This window comes from Engraulis encrasicolus, chromosome 24 (genome assembly GCF_034702125.1).
Source record: "Engraulis encrasicolus isolate BLACKSEA-1 chromosome 24, IST_EnEncr_1.0, whole genome shotgun sequence".
Classification (NCBI taxonomy): Eukaryota; Metazoa; Chordata; class Actinopteri; order Clupeiformes; family Engraulidae; genus Engraulis; species Engraulis encrasicolus.
The window spans coordinates 40,840,999-40,860,998 of record NC_085880.1 but is presented as its reverse complement, the minus strand read 5'-3'; the positions used below and the strand labels follow the sequence as shown (position 1 = coordinate 40,860,998).

General features: G+C 48.0%; 1 protein-coding gene across 1 annotated transcript in view; it reads left to right on the top strand.

The window, feature by feature from the left end:
• The window catches only part of LOC134441102 (regulating synaptic membrane exocytosis protein 1-like), a 179,044-nt gene that overhangs the window by 94,396 nt on the left and 64,648 nt on the right, over positions 1–20,000 (top strand). The window contains 2 exon segments of the mRNA XM_063191293.1: positions 10,959–11,272; positions 12,962–14,037. Of these exon segments, the coding sequence (XP_063047363.1) occupies positions 10,959–11,272; positions 12,962–14,037 (1,390 nt within the window).

The window sequence follows — 20,000 nt, the reverse complement described above, 5'->3', positions numbered from 1 at the left end:
CCCTGCTGATGGCCCTGGGATTACTCTGGACTTGACATTAACTTTTTCACTTGCCGGCCACTGTGGCTAGTGGTTTTCCTGAGTCACTGGCCATGAGTGCATGGGTTTCTACATGGACATAAAACAAACATATAGAAACTGAGTAACTGTTTCCTGAACTTAATACAAACAATTGATACACAAGGGGCAAAGTGCAGAATATACGCCATTCTAGTATGTCATACCATAGAGTAAGCTGCCTGCCGAATTGGCTAGTGACACTGAAATTGTTACCAGCCACAGCCAAGTTTTACCAGCATTTGGGAGGTTGGCAGGTGCCAGTGTCAAGTCCTGCTCTGGACGCCAGCCAGCCAGCACTCGCTTCAATCTCAACATGATGCCTTTTCGCTGTCCGTCAGCCTCCCGCCCACCTACCCCCACCACACACACACATGCACTCATGCACACATTCGCACATACACATGCACACACACACACACACGCACACACACACACACACACACACACACACACACACACACACACACACACACACACACACACACACACACACACACACACACACACACACGTGCGCGCACACACACCACACACACACACACACACACACACACACACACACACACACACACACACACACACACACACACACACACACACACACACACACACACACACGTGCACACACACGCACACACACACACACACACACACACACACACACACACACACACACACACACACACAAATGCGTTCACCTCAGCATCCTGTTGGTCAAAAAGACACGTGTCACACACATGCTCACTCATCAAACAACATACACACACACTCACACCCTCTCACCCTCACACCCTACATACACACACATACTACACATACTACGTACCAACCCCAACTCCGATGAAGTTGGGACGTTTGGTAAACAGTGAATAAAATCAAAATGCTATCATTTTCAAAACATTCAATCTATTCATTAGATGGAGAATAGTGAAAAGACAACATATTAAGTGTTAAGACCGAGAAAAAATATTGTTTTGGGGGACATATGTACTCATTTCTAATTTGATAAATCCAACACGTCTCAAAAGAGTTGGGACGGGGATCAGTGAAACTTAGTAAACATCCAAATAAGATAAAACAGCAAAGAAGAACATTTCAAAATGAATTGTACTGACGGACAATATAGGTGTCCAGGTATAAGATCATCACAGAGAGGCTGAGTCACTCAGAATTAAAGATGCAAAGGGAATAATTACCATAGTTATTACATACATTTTTGAATTCCCTTTGATTTACCACGATTGAGTGTATATAAGACATATTTTTGTTAATAAAATCATTGTATAGGTTCATGACATCATGAAATACATATTGGCTGTAGTCTCACTCTAATTCCTGGAGTGCTAGAGCTATTGAAAATTGACCATATTAAGAATGCTTAATGCATGAAAATGACACAGGGGTTTAACATTCTCCTAAGCACCTGAGCTCACTTGAAATAGACCCAGAAGACATGGGAAACTGTCCTTTGCTTACAGAAGTCAGCAGAAGTTGTAGAAGTCCATTCTTTTTGACAATAATAGAGCATTGCACATCCTGTGCTACAGTGAAAATGGACCATCCAACTTGTGTTAGTGCTAGCTTCAAAAGTCAGCCTCCATGATGGCATGCGGATGCAGTAGTGCATTGGTTAAGATGTTCTCACTCATCTGTAGAGTTAAATACAGTGCTGAATGGTATAAATGGGTTTTAAACAGCATGAAAAGCCACTCATGCATTATATTTTGAAGGGAGATCTTCGATTACTGCCACATAGTAAGGTCAAATTGCATTCTCTACTATGTTTTAACAGTTTGGCTCCATCATAAGGACCAGCATGTGATAAAATGGTGGGTTTTTGGTCAAGACCTGTCACACTGTAAGCACTACAGAAAGGAAAACATTGCAAAACATGACAAGGAATACACCCACCATTTAAGCTGGTGAAGTCATGTCCAAGATAGGAATTAACACTGTTTTTTATATAAAATCATCTCATCGGTTAATGTATTTAACTGTTAAGTGTTGTCTTTTGTTTTGTTTTTAGTCTTCCTCGACATTTGCTGCCATTTATTGTCCCCGTCCCAACTCTTTTGAGACGTGTTGGATTTCTCAAATTAGAAATGAGTACATATGTCCCTCAAAACAATATTTTTTCTCGGTTTTAACACTTAATATGTTGTCTTTTCACTATTCTCCATCTAATGAATAGATTGAGTGTTTTGAAAATGATAGCATTTTGATTTTATTCACTGTTTACCAAACGTCCCAACTTCATCGGAGTTGGGGTTAGTACATACACACACACACCCTCAGCTTCAACTTTGTCAGCTATTTATCCGTCTCTCAGTTGGACTTTTTCTTTTGTTTCGACTGGGCTCTTTCTCTCTCTCTCTCTCTCTCTCTCTCTCTCTCTCTCTCTCTCTCTCTCTCTCTCTCTCTCTCTCTCTCTCTCTCTCTCTCTCTCTCTCTCTCTCTCTCTCTCTCTCTCTCTCCCACCTCCTCTTCCTTCCTGTGGATTAGACTCTTTTTTACATTTCTTTTTTTTTACCCCGGCCTGGACCTCTCTCTCCCTCGCTCTCTTTCTCTATCTCATTCACTCTGTCCCTCACTCTCTCTCTCTCTCTCTCTCTCTATTTCATTCACTCTGTCCCTCGCTCTCTCCCTCTCTCATTCACTCTGTCCCTTGCTCTTCTCTTCCATCTCATTCACCCCCCCCTACACACACACACACACACACACGAGCTGAAATCTCCCCCGTCAGCAGTGGGAGCATTTCAATCCTCCCTTTCGGAGGACTTTGCCACCCCTTTCTCCTCTTCCCTTCTCCACCTCCATCCCTGCCATTAACACTCCACTTCTCCTCTCTTTCACTCCTCCTCTCCTCTACTCCTCCTTCTTTCCTCCACCCCTCTTCATTTCCTCCGCCACCACCTCCTAACCTATCCTTGGTTCCTTCCTCCTCTCCACTCCTCCCTTTCGCCTCTCCTCCCCTCTCTCTCTCTCTCTCGCTCTCCTCTCTATCTCTCTTTCTCCCTCGCTCCGCTCCTCTCCTCTCTCTCTCTCTCTCTCTCTCTCTCTCGCTCTCTCTCTCTCTCCCTCTCTCTGTCCTCTCCCTCTCCTCTCCCCTCTCTCTCTCTCTCTCCTCTCTCTCTCTCTCTCCTCTCTCTCTCTCTCTCCTCTCTCCTCTCCTCTCTCTCTCTCTCTCTCTCTCTCTCTCTCTCTCTCTCTCTCCCTCCTCCCTCCTCTCCTTTCCTCTCCTCTCCTCTTCCGCTCCCTGTACTACCCCTCACCCCATGCACAGCTCTACGCCTACCTCCATTTGTCCTCCATTCCCTCTTCTCTCCTCTCTCCTCTCTCTCTCTCTACCTCTCTCTCTCTCTCTCTCTCTCTCTCCCTCCTCCCTCCTCCCTCCTCTCTCTCCCTCCTCCCTCCTCTGCTGCATGTGTGGTGTGTGGCGTTGTGTCGGTCGGCCGGCTGCTTTTGTCCCGCATTATTCCTGTTGACACCTCAGCCGGCAGGAGGAAAAACTCATTTCGCCTCTGAGACCGAGACGCAGCCCAGGCCTGAAACCAACCAGCAGCCCAGACCAGCACAGCCCAGGGAGCTAGCGAACGAACGAGTCAGGATTTATTCATCCACCCCTCCACTCTTCCATCCCTCTACTCCTCCACTCATTCACTCCTCTTTCCCTCCACTCCTCCAGTCCTCCACTCCTTCACTCCTCTTTCCTTCGACTCCTCGAATCCCTCCCCTCCTCCATCGCTCCTCCCTTCCAGTCCTCCTCCCCTCCAGGGATCAAGTCAGGATTCATTCCTCCACCCCCAACCCCAACCCCTACACCACCCCCACCTCCACCTCCACCTCCAACTCCAACTCCACCCCCTCTACACCTCCAACTCCACCCCACCTCCATCCCCTCTACTCTTCCAGCACAAATGGCGACCTGTAAGCAACGTTGTCGTACAGGGGGGTAAAGTGTGACTGAGTCACCAGGGCCCCTTGTACAGATAGTATATGGGGCCCACACACAGTCCGATTTATGTAGATACTGTATATGGCTGGGGGGGTCCGTTGGAGCTGATTGTACATAGGGCCCACCATGTGCTGATGCTACGCCCCTGCCTGTAAGTAAATGCTGCCACCAGCTCGACCACCACTACTACTACCCCACGCCCTGCCCCCCCCACCTTGCCTCCCTGCCGCCCTGCCTCCCTGACTGCCACCCGCCCCGGGCCCCCCCACCTTGCCTCCCCCTGCTCCTCCCTGCCGGCGGCCCCCCACCTGCCCCCTGCCGCCCTGCCTCCCTGGCTCCCGCCGGCCCCGGGCTCCCTGCCCGGCTGCCCTGCCACCCCGGGCCCCCCGCCCTGCCTGCCGGTCAGCCTCTGATTGCCTCCCTTCCCCTCCACCTTGCCTTCCTGCTCCCCCACCTTGCCTCCCTGCCGCCCCGGGCCCCCCGCCCTGCTGCCCCGGGCCCCCCGCCCTGCCTGCCGGTCAGCCTCTGATTGCCTCGGAGCCCCCTTCTCCTGCCCTCAGTGCTTTTTCCTCATTTACAGGGCTGATAGTATACAGGCTCCATGCCTGATTTCAAGCTTGACAGAGTTTGCAAAAATAAAAACATTGATAATAATTAGCCATTAGGTTATTCTTATCTCAGAAAGTGTTACAGGTTCAGGGTTTTCTTCTACTATCAGGCTTGAATAATGGTCATACACAGGCTACTAAATGTTTGAATAATGTGTGAAAATAGGCCTACTTTACGTCACTATGCAGTATCTTGTCGTCATCGTTAGAGCGAGGAGGGGAAAAAGTTCAGGCTCAGGATTTTTTTTTCACCATCACCCCTGCATTTAGATTTCACTCTGCCTGAGGCCCCCAGGCACCTCAACACCATCCACCCCACCCCACCCTGCCTTATACTACCTCTGACTGCAAACAATCCAATGACGTGTAACTCGTGGCATAAGCATTTCTATTTAGCTCTTTTGGTTGTGCCTCCTCTATTAGTGCTTCGTTTGCATGGGACAGGATTATCTGTCCTATTCCACTTCTTCTCCAGGTATATTCTACTCCCTCTCTCCTCTCCTCTCCTCTCCTCTCCTCTCCTCTCCTCTCCTCTCCTCTCCTCTCCTCTCTTCTCTCCTCTCCTCTCCTCTCTTCTCCTCTCCTCTCTCCTCTCTTCTCCTCTCCTCTCCTCTCTCCTCATTCTCCTCTCCTCTCCTCTCCTCTTCTCCTCATCCCCGTCTCCTCTCCTCTCCTCTCTTCTCCTCTCCTCTCCTCTCTCCTCTTCTCTCCTCTCCTCTCCTCTCCTCTCCTCCTCTCTTCTCCTCTCCTCTCTTCTCCTCTCCTCTCCTCTCCTCTCCTCTCCTCTCCTCTCCTCTCCTCTCTTCTCCTCTCCTCTCTTCTCCTCTCTTCTCCTCTCTTCTCCTCTCCTCTCTTCTTCTCGTCTGCTCTCCTTTCCTTTCCTCTCCTCTCTTCTTCTCCTCTCCTCTCCTCTCTTCTCCTCTCCTCTCCTCTCTTCTTCTCGTCTGCTCTCCTCTCCTCTCCTATCCCCTCCTTCCTCTACCATCGTACAGATTTGCTTCCTCGATGTTCCTTTATGCCCCATTTTAGGCATTAGAAATCCTCGTCTCGCCACGTAACTCTACTGTACATGAATTATTAATATTTGCTCTCTTCATTTCTCTCTCTCTCTCTCTCTCTCTCTCTCTCTCTCTCTCTCTCTCTCTCTCTCTCTCTCTCTCTCTCTCTCTCTCTCTCTCTCTCTCTCTCTCTCTCTCTCTCTCTCTCTCTCTCTTTGTGTCTCTATCCCACATTCCTTATATCCCTGTAGGGGGTTCGTGTGTGTTTTGCATCAGTCAGACGTCACACTGGAGAGAGAGAGAGAGAGAGAGAGAGAGAGAGAGAGAGAGAGAGAGAGAGAGAGAGAGAGAGAGAGAGAGAGCGCTGATTGAGAGGGAGGCAACCCAGTGCTCAGCTGCCAGCCTCTAATGAGACAGATGTGGTGTGTGTGTGTGTGTGTGTGTTGCTCAGAGTAACGTTCATGTGTGTGTGTGTGTGTGTGTGTGTGTGTGTGTGTGTGTGTGTGTGTGTGTGTGCGTGTGCGTGTGCGTGTGCGTGTGCGTGTGCGTGTGCGTGTGCGCTCGCACTCGTGCATGTGTCTGTGTGTGTGTGTGTGTGTGTGTGTGTGTGTGTGTGTGTGTGTGTGTGTGTGTGTGTGTGTGTGTGTGCGCGTGCGTGCGTGTGTGTGTTTGGCTTGTTTACCCTGGAGCAACTCTCAAGTGTGTTTGTGTGTATCTGTGTGTACACAGTGTATGCATGTGTGCCTGCCTAGTAGCCTCCTCAAAAAGCTATATGACCCTAGAAGCCCTAGCAGGAGGAGGAGGAAGAGGAGCAAGATGAGAATGAGGAGGAAGAGGAGGAAGAGGAGGAGAAGGAGGAGAAGGAGCAGGGCAAGGAGGAAGAGGAGGAGGAGGAGGTGGAGAAGGAGGAAGAGGAGAAGGATGAGGAGGAAGAGGAGGATGACGAGGATGTGTGTGTGTGTGTGTGTGTGTGTGTGTGTGTGTGTGTGTGTGTGTGTGTGTGTGTGTGTGTGTGTGTGTGTGTGTGTGTGTGTGTGTGTGTGTGTGTGTGTGTGTGTGTGTGTGTGTGTGTGTGTGTGTGTGTGTGTGTGTGTGTGTGTGGAAGTGGCTATTTTTAACGGCCGGAGCAGATCAGCCCTGTCAGGTTGTGATTCATCTGTAATTTGACTCATTAGCCAACATTGATCAGGCTGCTCCCATCTAGCCTAAAGCAGTGTCGTCCGCCACGCTGCTCTGCAGATGGTGTTGACTTAAAGTAGGGGCCACGCCGGGCAAGCTGAGTGTGGGAATGGGATGGACGCATGCGGGTGTTGCAGAGAACGTTACGATCTGAGAGGAGAGAGGCTGTACATGTCCATTTGTTTTCTTCTTAAATATGTTTTTGCCGCTTATTTGGGCCTTTATTATGACAGGACAGTGTGAGAGGAGACAGGAAATGAGCAGGAGAGAGATATGGGGTAGGGCTGGGAAATTATCCTGGCCGGACTCGAACCGGGGTCCCCATGGGCATGCAAGCCCAAATGTTACCTTTCACGTTTACATGCTACTATGAGGTGTGAGGAGGTGACAATGTAACCTATTTTTTTTCCTGAGCTATTTTGTGAACCAAACCAGTCATTTCTTCATCACAGTGACAGAGAGAGAGACAGAGAGAGAGAAAGAGAGAGATAGAGGGAGACATAGATAGATAGAGAGAGAAATGTTGGAAGAGAGGGAGGAAGAGAGGGTGCAAAACCGAATTTGAAGGGAGAAGTAGGACAGAAGTAATCACAGCAGGTGGTATTTGTGGACGATCTGGAGTTGGCCTGTGTGTGTGTGTGTGTGTGTGTGTGTGTGTGTGCGTGTGCGTGTGCGTGTGCGTGTGCGTGCGTGCGTGCGTGCGTGCGTGCGTGCGTGCGTGCGTGCGTGCGTGCGTGTGTGCGTGTGCGTGTGCGTGTGCGTGTGCGTGTGCGTGTGTGTGTGTGTGGCAGAAGGCTGTGACTGAGATGAGTGCTGGGGCCCTGGCATCCACTCAGCCCCTGGCCGCCTCCACTCCTCCACTCCTTCAGTCCTCCACTCCTCCACTTCTCCTCTCCTCCACTCCTCCACTCCTCTTCTCCACTCCTCCATTCCTCCATTCCTCTACTCATTTACTCCTCTTTCCCTCCACTTCTACACCCCTCCATCACTCCATCCCACCACACTTCCACACCTCCACTCCTTCAGTCCTCCACTCCTCCACTCCTCTTTCCCTCCACTCCTCCTCTCCTTCACTCCTCTTTCCCTCGACTCTTCCACCCCTCCATCACTTCACTCCTCCACTCCTCTTTCCCACTACTCCTCTCCTCCACCCCACCACACCTTCACTCCTCCTCTCCTCCACTCCTCCATCACTCAATCCCACCACACCTTCACTACTCAACTGCTTCATCCCTCCACTCCTCCCCTCCATCACTCCATTCCTCTTTACCTCCACTCCTCCATCACTCCATCACTTCTCTCCTCCACTCCGCCATTGCTCTACTGCTCCATTCCTCTTTCCCTCCACCCCTCCACTCCTCTATCGCTCTTCCCCTCCACTCTTCCATTCCTCCACTCCAGTTCTTCTCTCCTCCTCTCCACTCCTCCACCCTCACCCCTCTGGAGGCCAGCCCAGCGTCCAACCCAGAGATGGGCACTGCTTACTGGCCTCCCCATGAGCCTGGGCGCCTGCCTGGATAAATATAGTAGTCTGCTCTTGTGTGTGTGTGTGTGTCTGTGTGTGTGTGTGTGTGTGTGTGTGTGTGTGTGTGTGTGTGTGTGTGTGTGTGTGTGTGTGTGTGTGTGTGTGTGTGTGTGTGTGTGTGTGTGTGTGTGTGTGTGTGTGTGTGTGTCCTTCCTCTTGATCACTTTCTTTTACCTTTAATCAACAGCCATTTGGAGAAAGCAAGAGGAGAAAAGACACAGAGAAAGAGAGAGAGAGAGAGAGAGAGAGAGAGAGAGAGAGAGAGAGAGAGAGAGAGAGAGAGAGAGAGAGAGAGAGAGAGTAGAGGGGGGTAGATGGAGAGTAGAGATAAGAAGAGGACAGATAGTAGAGGAGAGGAGAGGAGAGGAGAGGAACAGATTGTAGAGGAGAGGAGAGGAGAGGAGAGAAGAGGAGAAGAGAAGAGAGGAGTGGATGGGAGAGGAGGGCAAATGAGATGGAGAGGAGAGGAGAGCAGAGGAGATGGAGAGATAGAGAGAGCAGAGGAGATGGAAAGACACGGAGCCAACCAAACCAAACGTGCCAGATCTTTTCAGGAGAGTGGAAGTGGAGCTATGGTGGCCCCACCTGCTCTGGCACGGTGTTTTGCCAAAGAGTTCTCCGCCGGGAAATATCTCACATACCCAGCCAGGTTCTGTTGCCTTTGTACTAACTGGGTCTTGGAGGCTCTCAGGGCTGGACTAGCTGTCTGGCATAGCGGGCATTTCCCGGTGGGCCCAGCACCCTCGTGGGCCCATATTTTCAGAAATGTTTTTTTATCTTAGTTATTTATTTATTTGTTTTACATTTCAGAAAATAGGGGCCCACAAGGGTGCATGTCCCAATCGGTGAGTCAGTTCTGCACCGCTAATTCTGAGGGGCCTCTTTAAGGCAAAAGTGCCCGGGCCCTATTTCTCCTTCAGTTCAGCCTCTGGAGCCATTTTGGAGATTATATCACAGCTATACAGCTATATATTGTATTTAGTACAGTAGTGTATGTCATTGCTAGTTTTAAAGTTACACAGAACTGATCAGAACTTTTTGCCGTCCTTTTTTTGCGCTGGCCTTTGTTTTCCATTGCCTTTAACTTCATGTGAAGAACTTTGTTAATTTTTTTCTTCTGTGAAAAGCGGTATGCAAATACATTTTTGCACAGTATGAAGGAAGATGTCTGAAATTGAAGATCCCCCTAATTCTGTATATGTTGAAGGTAATCCCTTGAGTTTTGTGAACTTGCGGCACCGAAAAGCAATTTTCGGTATTGGTCCAGGATTAAAGCAGAAATGTCTCTCGTTCCAATTGCAGACAGATGGCTAGCTCCTCCAAACATGTTTTAATGTTGGAATAAAAGGAAAACATGGCAAAACGTTATATGTGGAAAATTTACTAATAATTCAATGACTACACCATTCTCAAAATCCATGTTTACTGTTATGTGGATGGAAGGACATTGTATTATGTCACTTTATCCTACATGCTTAACTCCACTCAGCTTACAACATATTAACCCTTGCATATGGATTGTATGCTTGGCCTTAGGCATAAACAGTATGTTGTGTACGGTATGTGTATGGGTAGTGTGTGTGTTTTTGTCTTGGGTGGGAGGAAGTGGTTAATATGGTAGGTTTGAGAATTGAGAGAGAGAGAGAGAGAGAGAGAGAGAGAGAGAGAGAGAGAGAGAGAGAGAGAGAGAGAGAGAGAGAGAGAGAGAGAGAGAGAGAGAGAATATGCATACAGGCCGGAGTATGTGCGAGTTGGCGTGCATGTGTGTTTGTGTGTGTGCGCGCGCGTGTGTGTGTATCTGTGTGTGCTTACTTGCAGCTTCTTCTCAGCGAGGGTTTTACAGCTGTCAGTCAAGGCTTAAGCCCCCTGCCCTACCTACCTCATCAGCCTAGGGAATATTAGCCCAGCTATATAAACACTCAAGCATGCTTATTCTCCGGACCGCATTAGGTGTTGCATAGTGATGAGCAGGGCCGGATTAAGATGGCCTGGGGCCCCTAGACCACAGGTTGCTGCGGGCCCCCCAGAAGGCAATTTTTGTACCAAATTTCATAGACGGTGTCATAATTAGGAACTAGGAATGAAGGATAACATGTCTACAAAGTGTTGTGAACACGACACATGTTTTTTTTTCATGTGTCCATTCGGAATGAATGGGCTGCAGGCATGGGTCAAATAGGGAGTGGGGAGGCTGTTTGTAGACCGGCTGTGTGTTTATTCAGCTCTTTAATTTCTGCAGATTTTGACCCCCAGTCTCCTTTGGAGGAAGTCAGTTGATCTGCATGATTCAGATGTGTCTAAGTACCAGTAATCATATCAAACAAGTCAAATCACGTGCAATAAAAACTGATTGACTGATATGATTAGAGATGTATGTGAGGAATACATACATCACTGAATGGATAAAGATGTATGTATAGAATACGTCACTTTTTTACAGATCAGATTATCAAAGAACATTGACTTCTTGTATGTGTTTTAAAGTCTGGTCTGGTTTGGTGTCCTTATTACAAAATAACCATTTGACGGGCTTATTTTGCTGTTTTGTAGTGTCCTCTGTCAGACATACCAGAGACAAAACACTTTCTCATCCAACACCTTTCTGCTACCCCGCCCCCCTCTCCTCTCCGCAGGTCATATGGGTGTGCAACCAGTGTCGTAAGCAGCAGGACATCCTCACCAAGTCAGGTGAATGGCTGGGTCCCAAGCAGCTGGGCAGCGGCGGAGGCCTGGGCTCGGCGGTCAGCGACCCGGCCATGGGTGGCATCGGCGACCCGTCGGCGGGTGGCCAGAAGAAAGCACGCTCCCGCTCCCAAGCTCCCCTCGGCTCCAACAACGCTACTGCCCAGCAGCAGCCAGGGGGCGCCGTCACCTCCAGCGGTGCCCCAGCAGGGACTGGAGACATGTCTTCTTCGGGACGCTCCCGCAGCGAACCGCCTCGGGAGAGGTGAGTCTCTGAAGAGGTCTTTTATTTTGACATGGTCCTCTTGGCACTCTATTATACAGTAAGTAACAGTAAGTAAATAATTACAGTGAGTAACCGTAAGTAATCACAGTAAGTAGCAGCAAATAAATAATTAAAGTAAGCAAAATCTGTGTCCAGGAGCACGGATTTTGCCAAAATTCCGTGCTCCTGGACACGGAATTGTTTTCCGTGCTCCTGGACACGGAATTGTTTGAAGTGCTTTCTATAGGCTATTTCCACAGTCTTGTGTTTTCTCAGGATTTTCTTCATTTCAAATATTTTTTCTCAAAAAAAAACATTTCTTACTGACAGGTTAGGGTTAGGGATTGTTTTTGTTCTGGGCACAGCTAGTTTTCTTTCATTCATTATATGAGTTGATAGCCTAGCAACCAACTGGAAAAGGTATTTCTCAAAAATATGTCTTTAATGACAGGTTAAGGTTAGGGAATGTTTTGGTCAGAGCACAACTTAAATTGCTATAGCATTATTTTGTTTAGGATTAGCATTTGGTATGTATTTTCTAATGATAGAGTTAACACAGTGCTGTGGTAATAGCCTATAGAAAGCACTTTCGTGTGCCCATCACGGAAAACAATTCCGTGTCCAGGAGCACGGAAAACAATTCCGTGTCCAGGAGCACGGAATTTTGGCAAAATCCGTGCTCCTGGACACGGATTTCGTGTCCTTAACATCCGTGTCCAGGAGCACAGAATTTTTGGAGATCAGGCTGGTTGTGTACTACAATAAACTGGCAGCAGCAACAGTGTGCAGATTTTCTTTCTTTCTATAATTCCTCCTACTAATCATTAGCCAGGCCGCGGCCTTCTAGTGACGCAACACCTTCATCGTTGCATCTAGTCAGGCCAGGAGCCAAACTAATATAGTTTCTGAGCTGCCGAAAAATCAGGAACTCTTTTGTCGGGAAGCAAACAACCAGTAGCACACCAAGGGAGGCGGGTCAACCCATGCCGTTTGGGAAATGTTCGTTGTTACGCTCTTAGGGACTGTTCGTTATTTATTTTCGGGGTCACCGGAAGAAAATAGGGGAGGGTCACGTCATTTTTTTCATTGCTGAGGGGAGGGTCATCAATTTCTTTTAAGCTGGCTAGGGGAGGGTCATCCAAAAATGTTTGGCACATTTATTAGAAAAAAGCATTCCTACCTTGTTTGTATGCTTTGATGTAACATAGCCTCAGAAACGCTTCTCCATTTAGCTAAAATTGATCACAGATTCATACCCCGTTGTGTTCTGTTGTGTCGAAGAGCTATCATAAGTTATCATAAGCTAAATCAAATTATAAATGTATGAAATGCCCCCGCGTTCGTGAAGTAGACTACTATAGTTTTCAAGAGGGCGCCTACAATAACATCCAGTAAGCTAGCAGCAGCGTTGGTCAATCAACGTTTGTCAAAAAAATAAAAAATAAGGTAGAATAGGGCTATTTACTACTTAGGGGAGGGTCATGCATTTTTTTGACGGCGTCGCGGGGAGGGTCATCAAAGTTTTGAAGCTCGTTAGGGGAGGGTCATGCAAAATTTGACGATCAAAGGTGGACATCTTCCGGCGACCCCAAAAATAAATAACGAACAGTCCCTTAGTCAGACCAAGTCTCGAAGAGATTCGAAAGTCGATGATTATCAGGCTAACTAATCATCTCTGTTCCACCGCAGGAAAATCAGGCCGCTATCAGCAGGGGAGCAGGACGACAAGACTGGTGGTCGCGGGGAGCGGAGGAGGGGGAACCTGGCCAAGATCCACTCGCAGGGCTCGGAGGAGCGGGCGCCCGGGGAGCGGCGGGAGAGCAGGCGGCTGTCCAGGGGACGCTCGGCGGAGTACGAGGGCACGGGGGAGGGTGGGGGTCAAGGTCAGGGGCAGGGACAGCGGAGGACAGAGAGGCCTAATAGGCCACTGAGCGGGGACTACCATGGTGACCGTGGTGGTGGTGGTGGTGTCCCCCTCCGTCACCCCGGCCAACAAAGGGGTCCGGGCGGCCCCGAGCAGGCAGGGCCCGTGGGGGGCGGTGGCGGGCGGCCGTGGTCGGCGGAGTTTGTAGGACCGGGCCCTCTGCCGCACCCGCAACATCCATTTCAGCCACAGCAGCAGCAGCCGCTGCAGCAAATGTTCGGCATGGTGGGGGACAGGACCGTGGGGGGTACCGGGGTGCAGGCCCCCAAACAGAACCAAACCCAGGGGCCTCCGCAGCATCATCCAGGGGCCCAGCCTCCGCCACTGGGGCTCCACGCGGGGCCCCTGGCTGCCCCTACTGCCGGCCTGGTCCTCCAAGGAGGCCCCGGTTCCGTTCCAGGTCACCCCCCCGCCGCGGGTCTGGGCCTGGGACCCCCATCATCTGCGCTGGCGCCGGCGCCCGGAGCCGGGCCGGACCTCAGGGAGCCCTCGGAGTGGGGCAGAAAGCTGCAGCCCAGCCACCTGGAACACGGTTCAGGCACGCCGGGCTCAGCTTCGGGTTCGGGTTCGGGGCCGATGGGGGGTCAGGGGGTCCCCTCGTCGCTGCTGCGCCGCAACAAGCGCCCCAAGGCCGAGAGCATGCTGCGCAACGACTCGCTCAGCTCCGACCAATCGGAGTCCCTGCGGCCGCCCCCGCCCCGCCCCTACAAGGGCAAGCGGGGCGGCAGCAACAAGCGGCAGATGTCAGTCAGCAGCTCGGAGGAGGACGGCGGCTCCACGCCCGAGTACAGCAGCTGCGAAGACGTGGACATCGAGAGCGTCAGCGAACGAGGAGAGCGAGGTGAGGGAGTGGTGTTTTGTGCATGCACAATTTTAGCTCATATTTTCAATATAAATAAATATAAATATAAATAAATAAATATATATTGTGAGTTTTATATCCCTGGGTTTGGGAGTTGATATTGGAACGGGAAGGTTGTATTGGAATCTGAAGGTTGGTATTGGAATCGAATGGGAAGGTTGGTTGCTTACCTAAGGAAAGAACGTAAGGCATTCTGTGCAACCCCCTTAAGTAAATCCCTTAGCTAAGGGAAAATGAGCCACACTTAAGGGAGAAAATGTAAGGTGTTTTGTGCAACCGGCCCCTGGTCTATACCCAAAAATGCCCAGGCTGTTTTTCAGTCCCAGTTCAGCCCTGGAGAGAGTGGTGGGGGGGGCATTAACATGACGCAACTCAACTTACATTATGGGTCGGTCACATTACTACTGTATTGCCTGATGTTGTGTTAACGGGTCGGTCACATTATTGCTGTATGGCCTGTTGTTGTGTTGCATTAAGGCGTGTTGTCATCACATTATTGCTGTATTGCTTGTTGTTGCGTTGCATTAAGACGTGCTGTCGGTCACATTATTGCTGTTCAGCCTGCTGTTATGTTGCATTAAGACATGTTGTCCTTTGCCAAGACATCAAGGTTGGTGGACAAGGTTGACATGAGACGTGATGTTTATGATGCAGTTTATTAGTTTTGCCAGTACTAATAAGGACATGTACATTGTGCCTTCCCGGCATGAGACACACATACACACACGCACACACACACATACGCGAGGACAAATGAACGCACACACNCACACACATGCACGCATGCACGCACTCACACACACACACACACACACACACACACACACACACACACACACACACACACACACACACACACACACACACACACACACACACACACACACACACACACACACACGCACACACGCACACACATTCAGTTGCATAACAATAGCTCTCAACTGCTGACCGCCGCTAAGAGTGTGCCACCCAAACAGAAGAGAGGGAGGGAGGGAGAGGGAGAGGAGAGAGAGAGGGATTGAGAGAGAGAGAGAGAGAAAGAGAGAGAGAGAGATCGAGAGAGAGAGATCGAGAGAGAGAGAGCGAGAGAAAGAGAGAGAGAGAGAGAGAGAGAGAAGGAGGAAGGGAGAGAGAGAGAGAGGAGGGAGAGGGATAGAGGGAGGGAGGGGGTAGCTAATGGAGAGGAGTCTTGGGCTTTTAGCGTTTGTAAACCATTTTATCTCCGGGTATGTGGGCACTGCAGCCCTCATCCTCTCTCTCTCTCTCCTCCCAGTGCCACCCTGGCTGCTGTGCTGCTGTTAGTGTGGGGCTGCTTTGTAGACTTACTGTGTGGACAGAGAGCCAACATTGAAAGACCTAAAATGCTGCAGATTCCTGCCTGGAAAGCACAGGTCAGGGGTGATGAATGTGGCAAATGATTCAACCTTAAGCGTTTGATCAGGGAGAGCGACCAACCAACAGCTTGTGTTTAAAAAAAATCAAACATTCCATTGGCTGCCACCTGCTGGTGCCGGGCTCATTACATATTTTTAGCGAAAGTTCAACTTCACTTTTAACGATTTTGACGCCCTCGGCACTAGAAACGCTTTTGCAGCTTTTGATGCTTCTGCCGCTTGCTCTTCCATACACAGTCCATTACTTCTGCCGCTTTCCATGCCTTCAATGCTGGCTGTCTGTCCGTACAGTTACATACACAACACATTCAAACATGCAATGTAGACTTGGTGGTGCCCACTATGTCTCACTCTGGTGTCTTATTGTTCCTGCGGAGTACTGCCCTGTATGTAGACACCAGGGGTGGAAAAGTAACTAAATACTTTTACTCAATATTGTACTTGAGTAGCTTTTGAGAATACTTTGTACTTTTTAAGTATTTTTTTAAATTAATACTTTTACTTGTAATTGAGCATATTTTGACCCAAGAACTTTACTTAATTACATTGGGACCTGGCCTGAGTACTGAGTAAAAAAAATGACAGAGAAACAAAATGCCATGCACAATAATGCCACAATCCGCCGTAAATGAAAGATTGTGCAGGATGGCACACAGCATTTCCACTATTTTACTATCTTGTATCAATGTATTGGATGATGGCTGGTGCCAAGCAAGAGATAGAGGTTATGGAGGACGATATTCAAGAAAAATAAACATGACATTCTCAAGAGGAAAGCTAATTAAAAGTAACTAAGTACTTTTACTCAAATTACATTTTAAGTGAAGTACGTTTTACTTTTACTTGAGTGGATTTTTAGATAGGTACTTTTACTTGTACTTGAGTAGAATTTAGGCAAAGTAAAGATACTTTTACTTGAGTACACATTTTCTGTACTCTTTCCACCTCTGGTAGACACGCACAGACATAAAAGGCATGGCCATGGACTTACATTCATATACACAGATGCACATTGTACGGTATGCACAGGTATGCACAGACCCCGAGAGATACATAGTTGTACATGCATACACAAAGATGAAGGTGAGGGATGAGGGAAGGAGGGAGAGAGAGAGAGAGAGAGAGAGAGAGAGAGAGAGAGAGAGAGAGAGAGAGAGAGAGAGAGAGAGAGAGGAGAGAGAGAGAGAGAGAGAGAGAGAGAGAGAGAGAGAGAGAGAGAGAGAGAGAGAGAGAGAGAGAGAGAGAGAGAGAGAGAGAGAGCTTGTTCAGATAGACCTTGGGCACGCACTCACATACATTCAGTAGTTGTATGTACATGTATCTGTACTCAGTGTCATATATGAACAATGGCACAGAGAGAGTGGGCACTCAGGGAGAGACATTGCATACTGAATATAGAGGCACCACACACACACTCACAGGCACACGCACACACACACATACACACACACGCACACACACACACACACACACACACACACACACACACACACACACACACACACACACACACGCACGCACACACGCACACACACACACACGCACACGCGCACACGCACGCACACACACGCACACACACACACACACACAGAGTACACAGGACACACACACACACAGGACACACACACACACACACACATACGCACACACACACACACACACACACACACACACACACACACACACACACACACACACACACACATACACACACACACACACACACACACACACACACACGCACACGCACACACACACACACACACACACACACACACACACACACACACACACACACACACAGGACACACAGTACTCAGAGGTGTAAATTCTCAAAATGTAAACACCAGTGTAATCAGGCAGGGAGTCCAGCCCTAAGACTAGCAGTGCAGAGCGGAGGACCTAAGACAGAGGTAGGCTGTGTTATTTACTCCACTTAATACATCTAGAGTTATTTATATCTTCTCACTCTGAAGCAGTCTAATAATTTCAGTATTATTTTACAATAATGTGTAGACAATTCTACACTAGTGTAACCTTGGTGATGCTCTTGTCTTGATTGATACATTTCCTGTCTGGAAAATCAGAGAGAGAGAGACGAGGAGAAATTGTTAAGTGTTGCCGTGTTACGTTGCTGTTCTGTTTGCTCTATGCATGGTCTTGTGCTTGGAAGAGATCTCTGGCCTCTCTCTTTTGTCAGTTCTCTATCTGGTCCATTCGTTGTAATCAGAATCAGGCCCCACAATTAGTTCTATTGGTCAAGCAAAGTTGACTCATGGGATGTTACTCATTGACATGGGATGTTACTCATGTGATGCTACTGTAGCTCTTCCTTATCATATACCAGAGCTCTAGTAGTCCTAGCATACAAATGATAGAATTTACCTTGCAGAACACTAAAACATAACATTTTCAGACTTTTAAATGTATATTTGCGATATTTGTATCTGCAGTACACCACATTTATCAGTTTTTCCAAATTAACTTGATTTGACTGTGTGTATTATAATTGATGGTTTCTGTGATGCTGTGTTCTACTGTAAAACTATGTTTGTTCAAATATGGACGGCCGTAAGCCCTTTTTGATATGCATGTTTCCGAATTTGAAATTTTCTTCATAACTTTGGTTTCATTCTTCAAGCATTGCCATGTGCCTTTTTTTCCTCATTGCTTTCCTAATCATGTATGCTGTTTTTTATTGTATGTGTGCGATGACATTTCTGTTATATTGTTTTTTTTTTATCTGTTCTTCACATCCTCAATCCTGATCAGAATCAGAATCCAAATTAGTTAGTCAAATTCAAAGTTAAGATATGGTTTTATGGATATAGCATAGCATTAACATGATTCACTGTATTAAAACAACACAAATACTAACTCAGCTGTTAAGATATAGGTAGACATATTTTACAGTACACAATGTAATGCATGTTATGCAATTTTAGTACCACTGCTCTGATAGCACTAAGTCATGTGCTGTTTGATTACATAATATATCATTTGATTGCATAATACACACAACATGAATAGAAAAGGCCAAGACCAAGCCAAGAAGCCAAAGGGGTCTTGATGTCATGACATTTCAACATTCATTATTCATATTTTATTGTCTCCACCAAAGATGTGTTTTCATCATAGTCTGTTCATTTATTTGTTCGCTTGCAAAATAATTTGCCATTGTGGTAACTTAGTGGTCGGTATGCATAATGCCCTAATGACTTAGTGGAGGGCTGCGAGAGATTTCACAGGTTTTTTTAAGTCTCTCTGACCTGAAAATATTTCCAAGAAAACACCGTTCCTTAGGTACCATAGACACGATTAAAATAAATAAATAAACCTAATATAACAACTTTTTTTGTAGGGCAGAGCACTTTTTAAAGAATTGGGTCACGTCATCAACAACGCACCACAACTCCACTTTCCGCTTTCGATGCTGCTGAGATATTTTCAGATAGGGGCCTTTTAAATGTCACCCTAAACTACAGTATATACCTGGCCACTGTGCATTCACAGCAGCACGTTCCCCTCGTCCTCGCCTCATTCATCAATGTCAGCAACAGCTGTAGAGAGCGCTGAGGCCGCCTAATCACCGGCTCCGGGGGAATTAGAGGGGTGAGGGTTCCTCGCCGTTTGTCAAACCTCACTTTAGAAAACAGCGTCTCTCGCGCGCCGGCCGGGCAGCCGGGCAACCGAACGACCGACCGACCGATGTCAGCTCCTCTTGTGTGTTTGAGCTTTGGGCTCGGCTACGTCCCTTTTGCCAACCTGGCCGTCAAAAACATTCTCGCACACTGTTTGAGAATGAGAGAGAGAGAGAGAGAGAGAGAGAGAGAGAGAGAGTAAGAGAGAGAGAGAGAGAGAGAGAGAGAGAGAGAGAGAGAGAGAGAGAGAGTAAGAGAGAGAGAGAGAGAGAGTAAGAGAGAGGGAGAGAGAGGGAGAGTAAGAGAGAGAGAGAGAGAGAGAGAGAGAGAGAGAGAGAGAGAGAGAGAGAGAGCGCACAAGCACTGCAGACAGACAGACATGCATGTGGACGTGAGCCCATTATTGGACAGGTGGCTTCAAGAGGAAGTCAATACAAATCTACTGTGTTGTGACGAGTGGTGGTGTAGGCCACAACTGTGGTGAAGCGTTGAGAAGGAGGAGGACTTGGAAAGTTGGATGCTGTTAGGATGAGAATCATACCTGCTGAGTTTAGGATCTTTGAGTACCGTGAAAAGCGCTATAGGTATAAAACTGACGTATTATTATTCATGGTGGGTGAGCTAATTGTAGAACAGCGACATATTCCAAAAAGGTATGTTTAGAAAAGCTTTGTCAATCCAATGTGTCTCGTAAACCATGTAATAGAAGAGACTTAGAGTTTAATCGCTCAATGGAAACAGTGTCACAGGTCACTTATGTTTGTGGATTTATCACTTGTTCTGAATTACGTAACATATCTAGTAGGGCTGTAATAATATTGTTTCGCACAGAGAAATCGCAATACGCAGACTCATGATACACATTGCAAGGAGCGGAGGCAGTATCGTGATTACCTTTCAGTAC